Here is a 13,273-nt window from a genome sequence, read left to right as displayed (position 1 = left end):
AATATGGGACTGCACTACATCCTGCAACACCTTGACTCTGCAGGGACGTATGCCAGGATTCTGTTCGTGGACTTCAGTTTGGCATTCAACACCATTGTTCCAGACATCCTCCACACCAAGCTCACCCAGCTCACTGTGCCCTCCTCCACCTGTCAGTGGATTACAAACTTCCTGACTGACAGGAAGCAACAGGTGAGGATGGGGAGCATCATATCCAGCACTCGGACTATCAGCACTGGCGCCCCCCAAGGGTGTGTGCTCTCCCCACTGCTCTTCTCCCTTTATACCAACGACTGCACCTCAAGAGACCTGTCTGTTAAACTCCTGAAATTTGCAGATGATACAACGGTCATCGGCCTCATCCGGAACGGTGACGAGTCTGCATACAGACGGGAGGTTGAACGGCTGGTCTGGTGGTGCGGTCAGAACAATCTGGAGCTGAACACGCTCAAAACTGTGGAGATGACAGTGGACTTTAGGGGGAGCCTCCCCACTCTGCTGCCCATCACCATCACCAACAACACTGTGACTGCCATTGAAAGCTTCAGGTTTCTGGGTTCCACAATCTCTCAGGACTTGAAGTGGGAGACAAACACAGTCACTATCATCAAAAAGGCTCAGCAGAGGTTGTACTTTCTGCACCAGCTCAGGAAGCTCAACCTGCCTAAGGAGATGCTGACACAATTCTACTCTGCCGTCTGTTCTTTGCTCTTCCATCACTGTTTGGTTTGGATCGGTCACCAAACAGGAGAAGAACAGACTGCAACGGACAATAAGGTCTGCAGAGAAAATTATTGGTGTCAACCTGCCCTCCATCCAAGACTTATACTTGTCCAGAGTCAGGAAACGGGCAGGTAACATCTCTGCGGACCCATCACACCCTGGTCATAATCTGTTTAATCTTCTCCCCTCAGGGAGGCAATATAGATTACTGTATGCAAAAACAACCAGACACAAGAACAGTTTCTTCCCTCAGGCTGTCTCTGTGACGAACAGCTAAAATACAAATTCATATATCAGTAATATCACTTGCAAAATATCTGCACACTCATACCGTCATTCTGTGCTCACTGTTACTTATTTATATTTATACTTATTTATATTTACTATTTAATCTTTGCACTATGCACCATATTGCACCAAAAGGGAAATCTTTTCTGTGATGAACAGCTAAAATCCAGATTCATATATCAGTAATATCACTTGTAAAATATCTGGACACTTATACCGTCTTTCTGTGCACATTGTATACTTTATATTTATTTAACTATTCCATACTTGACTTACCTGGATTACTTTGCACTATGCACCTATTTTTGTTGTTGTTTGCTTGTTTGTTTGTTTTGGGTATATGGGTTTTTTATCTGTTTTGTACTATGAGAGCTAAGTGAACCGGAGTCAAATTCCTCGTGTGTGTCCACATACCTGGCAATAAAAGTGTTTCTGATTTCTGATTCTGATTTCTGATATTAATAAATCGCACACTGAATTTGCATCCTTGCTGTATTTGTACTTTGCCTAACAGCTTTTAAATGGCTAACATTCTGTCGGGGTGCTTGCTTCTTATACGTATGTCAGTAACTCTGGTTCTATTTGATAGCCCCACACACGTCTATACCCTAAAGGCGTTTACTCCGAATTTGTCCATCTCATTTGATCATCAGTTACCGGCCTCCTAAAAGAAATGACTTAAAATTACTCTGCTGTGCTAAATCTACTTGACTATCCTAATTCTACTTTACTATTACTATCCTAAATCCTCCCCCCCCATTAGCATAGGGGGAAAAACAAAGAACACAAAAGATGGTGGTTGAACTGCATAAGAAGGATGACTGATTTCAACTGCTTATCTAACGTTTACATATCAATAAGTGTCCCAAGATCCCTCGGCAAGCATCTCCAACTTTGTTAGACTTCGCAGAAAGATTAGAAAGAATATTTCTGCTATTGCTCTCTCTTCCAGTTTTTCGATGTCCGTTGGTCTGTTTTTCTCTTATAAATGTGCCTGAAGAATATCCAGTGAAAATTTGGTAGCCTTTCGGGTATTCAGCGTGTCTTTTTAGTTTCAGTTTTCAGTTTATTTATTTGGTACTTAATCTGAGCACTGAATTAACCCTGTCTTTTCTCTCTCTCCTGGCCAAAAAAGAAATGACATGCGCAGCAGGAACGTTTTGTCATTGGATCTTTGCATGAACTCTGACGTGTGACGTCATGTTGTCTTGACGGCGTGCAATATTATAACAATATTGCATGCTCATTCTCCATTGGGGAGAGTGGCGTAATACATGGAGGATAAGCGATATAACAATATTGCATGCTATCAATAAACCTGCTAGAAAGGAATGGAGTACATGTTTTTATTCTATGGAAAAAGTGGCCTGCATGTATAATAATTATATGGACGGGGACACACGCACACACACGCAAGTTAATCAGAAGAATTTTAATTTTTAACTGTTTCGCTATTTTGACAATGCATGTGTAGTCAGTGGGAAAACACTGGGAGTGACATCAAAGTGAAATATCGGGAATTATTATTATTATGAAGAAGAAACCTTTATTTGTCACATGCACACTTCAAGCACAATGAAATTCATCCTCTGCATTTAACCCATCTGAAGCAGTGAACACGCACGCACGCACACACCCAGAGCAGTGGGCAGCCACACCAGAGCGCCCGGGGAGCAGTCAAGGGTTCGGTACCTTGCTCTAGGGCACCTCGGCCCAAGGCCACCTCACGTCAACCTAACTGCATGTCTTCGGATTGTGGGGGAAACCGGAGCACCTGGAGGAAACCCACGCAGACACAAGAACAGCATGCAAACTCCAAACAGAAAGGCCCTCACCGGCTGCTGGGATCGAACCCGGAACCTTCTTGCTGTGAGGCGACCGTGCTAACCACTACACCACCGTGCCGCATTTTCATGCATGCAGGACACTTTTTTTTTGATGGAATAAAAATTTGTTCTGGTCCCTTCTAGCGGGTTTCGTTCATTTGGTTTGATAGCATGCAATATTGTTAGCATATTGCATATCCTGTGTGTCTACCCAATGAAAAACGAGCATTGAATATGGCTTACGATATTGCATGGTTGTCAAGACAGCACATCAAACGTCGGAGACGTAAAACTAATGCACTAGCGAGCGACCGTGACAATTTGTAAACTAACAAGGCCGCCAGGCTTGCTTTGTTAAATACGGAAGATTTTAATAGAATTTTGAAAGACAAAAAGACATGAACACCTGAAAGGAATGTGTATGAATAATAATAATAATAATAATAATAATAATAATGTCTGGGTGTTGTTTTTTTGTGGTGTCTCAGATATATTCCATTCAGCTACTCATCTTCAACTCGTTCAGTATCATGCTAGCTGAATGGAATATATCTGATAGACCACGAAAAAAAGCCAGCCAATATTATTTAAATATGTCACTCAGATCCGCAATGTATTTTGATGAAAAAATGTGAGTTTTTCAACACGAGAAGATAGACTTCATATCTTCAAGCCAACATGTGATTTTCTTTTTATTATATAGACACATTCACAAACAAAAAGTACCCAAATTTATTGAAACAATTCATTGATTTCCTCACAAGTGACATATTGAGATTTATGTCATGGTTTTGGTTCTCCATGTCCTGGATGGAGCTCGTATGAAACATACAAGTGGTGTATTTCCCAGTAAAACACTTGTCTATATAATATAATGTATTGGCTAAATATGTGTATTTTTATTTATCCATCAAGGTAATGCTTATGGAGGAAAAAAAAACCCTTACTTTGCTTTACAGCGAATTGCAGTACATTTATTGTAATCTGTTTATCATTCTATAGAAAATGATTTAGCGTCTGTCTGAGTTTTGTTAAATGTGCCACTGAAGAAACTTTAGCTTAAAATGGTTGTCATGGATCAGTCTTTTGCTTGTGGAAAAGTAGTTTTCTTTTTCACCCAGAAGCTGCTTCAGTGCACTCGTTTGCCTTTGTTCATCAAGAAGTGGGTTTAATTCTTGTTTGTTTGTCCTTTTTTTTTTTTTAGCTTCTAATATCCAGGAGGATGTAAGGAATGCTGGTGACAGTCATGACTCTGATGTTGAAATTGTGTTTGAGCAACAGCCAACTCCGGAGCAGGCAGACCTCGCCCAAAAGCTAATGCCACCGCCAACGTTTTTTACTTACAAAAATAAGCCAGGATATGTGAGTGATGATAGTGATGGTAAGAGTTTACTGCCTTTTTAGAAATAATTTTATCATTTCCCTGATTGGTCGTTGGAAATCTCCGTTAAATTAATTGAACCACTGAATCTGGTAAACAGTGTAGTTCCGTGACCTTGACTAACATCTGGTTTAAATGTGATTGTGTATGGCAACAATGTGCAGTACTTGCACTTGTCACTTTACTACCTGGATAAAATCCTTGAACTTTCACTTTGGGAACATTTTTAATCGGCTTTTGAGTTACCTTTTAAATCCACTTCACCAACATTAGCAATTTCTTTTCAGGTAGCAAACTGACTTGGGTTCCGTTTTATTCACTGTGCCAGTTTGCCCAATCCATTCTGAAGGTTCCTGTCCTGATGTATTTAGGCTGCATGAGTATACAAGAGAGAACTGATCTCGGCGTCTGTACCTTGCAAAGGCACTCTCTTACCTTTATCGCCATGTCCCTGTAAAATTCACTGAACCATAAACCACAGATCTTTTGACATCTGTGTTATTACTGCAACAGCTTTATCTATCTTTTAATGACCTCAACATACTTTTACTATGCAGATGAAGATTATGAGAGTGCTGTAAGAAATCTAAACAGAAAACTGTATCCTGATTCTGCCCCACCTGGCCCTGGTAAGTTCTGTTGTTCAACTGATGCAGGAAATCCATTTAACATGTAGATTAAGAGTAAAGTTCATGCCATTTAATTCTGTACAGTTATAGTTTCTCAAATCATAGTGCAACGTAGTACACAGTGAAGCAATTCATAGATAATTAAACTAAGGCTAATACAAAGGCAGTAAAACATCATGGTCCCCAGCATGTTGTATGTATTTGAATTAAAGGACTCAGTGACTGAGTGAGACTGAGTCTGAGGGACGTGAGTGACGGAGACTGAGGGATGTGAGGGACAGAGACTGAGGGACATAGACTGGGGGACATGAGGGACAGAGATGTGAGGGACAGAGACTGGGGGACATGAGAGACTGGGGGACGTGAGGGACAGGGACTGGGGGACGTGAGGGACTGGGGGATGTGAGGGACAGGGACTGGGGAATGTGAGGGACAGGGGGATGTGAGGGACAGGGACTGAGGGATGTGAGGGACAGAGACTGAGGGACGTGAGGGACAGAGACTGAGTGACGTGAAGGACAGAGACTGAGTGACGTGAAGGACAGAGACTGAGGGACAGAGACTGCATGACGTGAGTGACAGAAGAGACTGCGTGACATGAGTGACAGAAGAGTCTGCGTGACGTGAGGGACAGGGACTGAGGGGCGTGAGGGACAGAGACTAAGGGACGTGAGGGACAGGGACGTGAGGGACAGAGACTGAGGGACTCGAGGGACAGAGACTGCATGACGTGAGTGACAGAAGAGACTGAGTGACATGAGTGACAGAAGAGACTGAGTGACGTGAGTGACAGAAGAGACTGAGGGGCGTGAGTGACAGGGACTGAGGGGACTGAGGGACAGGGATGTAGGGACAGGGACGTGAGGGACAGGGACTGAGGGACGTGAGGGACAGAGACTGAGGGACGTGAGGAACAGAGACATGAGTGACAGACTGGAGACGTGAGGGACAGAGACGCAAGGGACGGAGACTAGGGGACGTGAGTGGCTGAGACTGAGTGACATGAGTGACCGAGACTGAGGGACAGAGACTGAGTGAGACTGAGGGACAAGAGGGACAGAGACTGAGGGACGAGAGGGACAGAGACTGGGGTACGAGAGGGACAGAGACGGAGGGACCTGAGGGACAGAGACTGCGGAACAGAGACTGAGGGACGTGAGTGACAGACTGAGGGACGTGAAGGACAGAGACTGAGGGACATGAGGGACAGAGACTGAGGGACAGAGACTGAGTGGCGTGAGTGACAGAAGAGACTGAGTGACAGAAGAGACTGAGGGATGTGAGTGACAGACTGAGTGACGTGAGTGACAGAGACTGAGTGACGTGAATGACAGACTGAGTGACGGAGATTGAGGGACAGAGACTGAGGGACGTGAGTGACAGAGACTGACGGACGTGAGTGACAGAGACTGAGGGACAGAGACTGAATGACGTGAGGGACAGAGACTGAGTTTGACAAAGGGACAGAGACTGGGAGACGTGAGGGACAGAGACGTGAGGGACAGAGACTGGTGGACATGAGGGACAGAGATGTGAGTGACAGACTGGGGGACGTGAGGGACAGAGACATGAGGGACAGAGACTAAGGGACGTGAGTGACACAGACTGAGGGATGTGAGGGACAGAGCCTGAGGGACAGAGATGTGAGTGACAGAGACTCAGGGACGTGAGTGACAGAGACTGAGGAACGTGAGTGACAGAGACCGAGTGAGACAGAGTGACAGAGACTGAGTGAGACAGAGTGACAGAGACTGAGGGACGTGAGCGACAGAGACTGAGGGACGTGAGAGACTGAGGGACGTGAGGGACAGAGACTGTAGGAGCCATAAATACTTTTTTTTTGCTTTTCATTATGGTGTCAACTTTATGGGTATTGGTTTATTTGGTTTGTGTTGTTTTCATTTTATTGGTTACTTTTGGACATGGGTGTGGCGCTGGGCGTGTGCTGTGTGCAATTGGGAGCCTTAATTAGCCTTACCTGACACCTGTGCTTTAGTTCAGTTTGGCGTGGGGTGAGCACGGGGAAGGCTATCTTTTGTGTACTGCACATAGCACATCGCATGGACTCACCTAAAACTTCTGTTCGTTTGGATGGTTTTTTTGCTCTGCCTTGCACTTGGAAAGACTACTGGAGTCTAAATGAAATGGAGAGCAATAAACTGCAGAAACGGGAGTAATCGTGTGGACATTGGATCATTGAGTGCACGTAAGACAATTGTTTCCCCTGCTTAGCCCACCGCGGCTTCTGAATATTTGGTTAGTTGGATCTGGTAGCCGCAATATTTGTACACAAAAGATAGCCTACCCCGTGCTCACCCCATGCCAAACTGAACTAAATGTAGAAGCCATACAATCTCATCTTGAAAATTGTCATGCACTTTTTAAAGATGCAACCCAGCTCCATAAAACTGTCATGCCAATGCTTCCCCAGGAGGAGCAGGAAAAACAACACAAACCAAATAAACCAATACCCATAAAGTTGACACCATAATGAAAAGCAAAAAAATAAGAAAGTATTTATGGCTACTATAGAGACTGAGTGACAGAGACTGTGGGACATGAGTAACAGAAGAGACTGCATGATGTGAGTGACAGAAGAGACTGAGGGACGTGAGTGACAGAAGAGACTGAGGGATGTGAGGGACAGGGACTGAGGGATGTGAGGGACAGAGACCTGAGGGGCATGAGTGACAGAGACTGAGGGATGTGAGGGACAGGGACGTGGGGACAGGGACTGAGGGACAGGGACAGAGACTGAGGGACGTGAGGGACAGAGACGTGAGTGACAGAGACTGGGGGACGTGGGGGACAGAGACGCGAGTGACAGAGACTGGGGACGTGGGGGATAGAGACGCGAGTGACATAGACTGGGGGACGTGGGGGACAGAGACGGGAGTGACATAGACTGGGGGACGTGGGGGACAGAGACGGGAGTGACAGAGACTGGGGACGTGGGGGACAGAGACGCGAGTGACAGAGACTGGGGGACATGAGGGACAGAGACTGAGGGACAGAGACTGAGTGACGTGAGTGACCGAGACTGAGGGACAGAGACTGAGGGATGTGAGTGACCGAGACTGAGTGACAGAGACTGTGGGACATGAGTAACAGAAGAGACTGCATGATGTGAGTGACAGAAGAGACTGAGGGACGTGAGTGACAGAAGAGACTGAGGGATGTGAGGGACAGGGACTGAGGGATGTGAGGGACAGAGACCTGAGGGGCATGAGTGACAGAGACTGAGGGATGTGAGGGACAGGGACGTGGGGACAGGGACTGAGGGACAGGGACAGAGACTGAGGGACGTGAGGGACAGAGACGTGAGTGACAGAGACTGGGGGACGTGGGGGACAGAGACGCGAGTGACAGAGACTGGGGACGTGGGGGATAGAGACGCGAGTGACATAGACTGGGGGACGTGGGGGACAGAGACGGGAGTGACATAGACTGGGGGACGTGGGGGACAGAGACGGGAGTGACAGAGACTGGGGACGTGGGGGACAGAGACGCGAGTGACAGAGACTGGGGGACATGAGGGACAGAGACTGAGGGACGTGAGGGACAGAGACTGAGGGACAGAGACTGAGTGACGTGAGTGACCGAGACTGAGGGACAGAGACTGAGGGATGTGAGTGACCGAGACTGAGGGACAGAGACTGAGTGACGTGAGTGACCGAGACTGAGGGACAGAGACTGAGTGAGACTGAGGGACAAGAGGGACAGAGACTGCGGGATGTAAGGGACAGAGACTGAGTGAGACTGAGAGACGAGAGGGACAGAGACTGAGGAACGTGAGGGACAGGGACGAGAGGGACAGAGACTGAGGAACGTGAGGGACAGAGACGCGAGTGACAGAGACTGGGGGACGTGAGGGACAGAGACGCGAGTGACAGAGACTGGGGGACGTGGAGGACAGAGACGCGAGTGACATAGACTGGGGGATGTGAGGGACAGAGACGCGAGTGACAGAGACTGGGGGACGTGGGGGACAGAGACGCGAGTGACAGAGACTGGGGATGTGGGGGACAGAGACGCGAGTGACAGAGACTGGGGGACGTGGGGGACAGAGACGCGAGTGACAGAGACTGGGGGACGTGGGGGACAGAGACGCGAGTGACAGAGACTGGGGGACATGAGGGACAGAGACTGAGGGACAGAGACTGAGGGACGTGAGGGACAGAGACTGAGGGACAGAGACTGAGTGACGTGAGTGACCGAGACTGAGGGACAGAGACTGAGTGACGTGAGTGACCGAGACTGAGGGACAGAGACTGAGTGACGTGAGTGACCGAGACTGAGGGACAGAGACTGAGTGAGACTGAGGGACAAGAGGGACAGAGACTGCGGGACGTAAGGGACAGAGACTGAGTGAGACTGAGGGACGAGAGGGACAGAGACTGGGGGATGAGAGGGACAGAGACTGGGGGATGAGAGGGACAGAGACTGAGGAACATGAGGGACAGAGACTGCGGGACAGAGACTGAGGGACGTGAGTGACAGAAGAGACTGAGGGACGTGAGTGACAAGAGACTGAGGGACATGAGTGACAGAGACTGAGGGATGTGAGGGACAGAGACTGAGGGACAGAGACTGAGTGACGTGAGTGACAGAGGAGACCGAGGGACGTGAGTGACAGACTGAGTGACGTGAGTGACAGAGACTGAGGGACTTAAGTGACAGGGACTGAGTGACATGAGGGACAGAGGCTGAATGACAGAGACTGAGGGACGTGAGTGACATGAGGGACAGAGACTGAATGACATGAAGGACAGAGACTGAGCGAGTGACAGACAGTGACTCAGTGACAGTGACTCACTGAGTGACTGTGACACTGACTGAGTGAGTGACAGTGAGTGAGTGACTGAGTGAGTCAGTGACAGTGAGTGAGTGTGACTGAGTGAGTGAGTGAATGTGTGAGTGACAGTGAGTCAGTGACAGTGACTGAATGCGTGACTGACTGAATGCGTGACTGACTGAATGCGTGACTGACAGTGACTGAGTGAGTGACAGTGACTGACTGAGTGAGTGAATGCGTGAGTGACAGTGAGTCAGTGACAGTGAGTGAATGCGCGTGACTGACTGAATGCGTGACTGACAGTGACTGAGTGACAGAGCGAGTGACCCAGTGAGCAAGAGACTGAGTCCCTACCTGCACACTGTGACTTTAACTTCTGCATTGCTCCTATTTGCTTTTTAGCAAATTTAATGAGGTCATCTTTAGACAATGTGTCCAGCTTCAGATACATGAGGAGAAAAGTAAACACCATTAGCTGATATGGAAAGCTCAGTATTTCCACATGTAAAGTTTAAAGTAAAATGTTGAATAAATTACCTTCGATTTCCCGGCGCCCGTACATGAAGCGGAGCTGCTGCACTCCACATCCGGTTCCTTCTGTGCACACACAGTCAGATCAATTCCCTGTCTGACACCTGTAGTTTTATAGCCGCAGTATGAATGCAGTGTATTAATATACAGAGAGATGCCTACTCACCTCCATACCGACACACCACTAGTTAATCTCACCACAGTCTAATAATTAATTTTAAAACAACATTCACTATCATATAGTGTGTGCGTATATCTAGATGTATATATTTAGACCAAACATGAAGCTTCCCGTAAGTTTAACACTACAGCCAGTGTCTTTATTTCCGCTTTCGTCAGTGAATGCGTCTGGTGGGAAGGCACATATTACATAGTAGGCCATCGGAGTCAAAACCTGTGGCCATATACTGTACTATTGCATACCAAATGTGTCAAAAGTCATCAGATTCCTTGCACTGTTGAATGATCTGATGATGCACCGTAGAGGGTGAAATATCCAACTCCCTTTGTATCTTTCCTTGAGGAATTGTTTTTCAACATTTCAGGAATTTCATCATGCATTTGTTGACAAACTGGAGATCTTCAGCACATCTTTTCTACTCAAAGACTAGGCCTTACATGGATACTGATTTTGTACCAAATCATGATTAAAAATTACCTGTTGATGTCATCTGTTTCAAATCACATTATTGTTTAAATGTTTTACCTCATTACGAGCCCTAAATTGCCCCTGTCCCAACTTTTGTTGGAAGGTGTTACAGACCTGAAACATAAGGTGACCAGATTTCTGAGAAGAAAACTGGGGACATTTTCAGTTCAGCAGTGAAAATATCATTAAAACATCTCATGTTTTCATCTTTGTAATAAAAATTGGGGACATTTCTGGTTTTCATGTACTTTGATCATGCATTGCATAAAAAGTGGGATTTTCCTCACTAAGTGCACTGTAGGCCGATTCTGCAATGGCTTTAGATTAACATTCATGAAAGGCAATGTGAACATCTCTGGTATGGCTACATAGTTTAGATTTATAGACTCTTAAATTGTAGGCTAGCTGACATAGATGTTTTAGACCCATGAAAGTAAATATATTAAATTAATTACCATATTACCATATTTTTCCCCCTTCCTCCCTCTCTCACTCTACACGCTGTTTTGCACTGTTATTGGAGATGCTTTAATCTCATTGTGCATGTGTATAGTGACAATAAAGGCATTCTATTCTATATATGCCACAAGTAATGGACAATGTATTTTAAAATGTACAAAACACACAACACAACTTAAATAAACAGTTTACTTTATTCCAAGCAATTTCAAGGTATGGTAACATTATTATTATTATTATTATTATTATTATTATTATTATTATTATCATCATCTCATTATCTCTAGCCACTTTATCCTGTTCTACAGGGTCGCAGGCAAGCTGGAGCCTATCCCAGCTGACTACGGGCGAAAGGCAGGGTACACCCTGGACAAGTCACCAGGTCATCACAGGGCTGACACATAGACACAGACAACCATTCACACTCACACCTATGGTCAATTTAGAGTCACCAGTTAACCTAACCTGCATGTCTTTGGACTGTGGGGGAAACCGGAGCACCCGGAGGAAACCCACGCGGACACTGGGAGAACATGCAAAGTCCGCACAGAAAGCCCCTCACCGGCCACGGGGCTCAAACCTGGACCTTCTTGCTGTGAGGTGACAGCGCTAACCACTACACCACTGTGCTGCCCTGTTATTATTATTATTATTATTATTATTATTGAGGATACAAATGATTCCCGATCTTCCATAGCCTAAACTGTAGCCATAACTGAACTGACGACCTTGCCTAAATGAGTAGTCTTAATCAAAATGTGTAGTCCGCTACACATCACAACAAATTATACAAATTACTGGCACTTTGGTAACATTTACCATAACCTTACAACTTTACATAGCCAGCTACTCTGGGGGATAACACACCAATCTGTGTGCAAGTTAGCTTATGCTGTTAAACTATTACAATTCTACCTCAGCTGGATTTCTGGCAATGCGACATCCAGCAACAACTTCAGCTGACTGATTGGCGCTGCACTGAGCTTTCTCCTGCTAGCATTGGCCACAGTAGGCTATGGTTTGTTAGGTCAACCACTACATCTCAATCCAGTGTGACAAGTAATGTTATGCCATATACAACATCACAAAATGTAGCTGACACATTTAAAGGCTAAATAACATAGATGACAATGTCACTGAGGCCGACAAGAAAAGACTATGGTTCACCTGTCCAGGAGCGGATGAAGCGATCTGTCAAAGCTGAATGAATGACCTTAGGCAAAGATTCTAGCGCTTGGTTAAAAAATTGCTCCTCAGCTCCACCAATCAAAATACTGGAAAAGCTCTCGCCAGAGGTGTTCGAGAACAGGGGTTCTCAACCTTTTCCATTTTAAGGCCCACCTATTTATACTTGTAACAAGTCGGGGCTCATTAAAAAAAGATCTCCAATTACAGTGCCTTGCATAAGTATTCATCCCCCTTGGTGTTTGTCCTGTTCTGTTGCCTTACAAGCAGGATTTATAATGGATTGTTGGGGGGTTAGCACCATTTGATTTACACAACATGCTAAAGGTGCACTTTTTTATATTGTGAAACAAACAATAAAGATGAAAAAACAGAGATCTGGAGTGTGCATAAGTAACACCCCCCACCCCAAAAAAAGTCAATACTTTATAGAGCCACCTTTTGCTACAATTACAGCTGCAAGTCTCTTGGGGTATGTCTCTATTAGCTTAGCACATCTAGCCACTGGGCTTTTGGCCCATTCCTCAAGGCAAAACTGCTCCAACTCCTTCAAGTTAGATGGGTTACATTGGTGTACAGCAAACTTCAAGTTATGCCACAGATTCTCAATTGGATTGAGGTCTGGGCTTTGACTAGGCCATTCCAAGACATTTAAATATGTTTCCCTTTAAACCACTCCAGTGTAGCTTTAGCAGTATGTTTAGGGTCATTGTCCTGCGAGACCATGAACCTTCATCCCAGTCTCAAACCTCTGGCTGACCCAAACAGGTTTTCCTCCAGAATTGCCCTGTATTTAGTGCCATCCAT

The 13,273-nt window shown here is 45.8% G+C and overlaps 2 protein-coding genes and 1 long non-coding RNA gene across 3 annotated transcripts in view; 1 reads left to right on the top strand and 2 right to left on the bottom strand.

Moving 5' to 3' along the window:
* Positions 1–4,132: 4,132 nt before the first annotated feature.
* LOC132891513 (LIM and senescent cell antigen-like-containing domain protein 1) overlaps positions 4,133–13,273 on the top strand; it is a 78,829-nt gene continuing 69,688 nt past the window's right edge. Inside the window, exon 1 of the mRNA XM_060929176.1 lies at positions 4,133–4,218. The gene's annotated coding sequence lies outside the window, so the exon portion shown is untranslated. The remainder of the gene's footprint in view (positions 4,219–13,273) is intronic.
* Positions 5,063–9,541, bottom strand: LOC132892112 (proline-rich protein 36-like). Its single transcript, XM_060930510.1, has 3 exons — positions 7,450–9,541; positions 5,648–6,598; positions 5,063–5,568 (listed from the first exon to the last, which is right to left on the bottom strand). The coding sequence occupies exons 1-3, from the start codon at positions 9,539–9,541 to the stop codon at positions 5,063–5,065; spliced, it is 3,549 nt and encodes a 1,182-aa protein (XP_060786493.1).
* Positions 10,000–10,491, bottom strand: LOC132891515 (uncharacterized). The gene is made up of 3 exons (XR_009655332.1): positions 10,340–10,491; positions 10,180–10,239; positions 10,000–10,081 (listed from the first exon to the last, which is right to left on the bottom strand). It is a non-coding gene; the product is annotated as an uncharacterized LOC132891515 (long non-coding RNA).

Source organism: Neoarius graeffei, chromosome 9 (genome assembly GCF_027579695.1).
Source record: "Neoarius graeffei isolate fNeoGra1 chromosome 9, fNeoGra1.pri, whole genome shotgun sequence".
Taxonomy (NCBI): domain Eukaryota; kingdom Metazoa; phylum Chordata; class Actinopteri; order Siluriformes; family Ariidae; genus Neoarius; species Neoarius graeffei.
The sequence above is the reverse complement of the archived record's forward strand: the minus strand, read 5'-3'. Positions and strand labels throughout refer to the sequence as shown.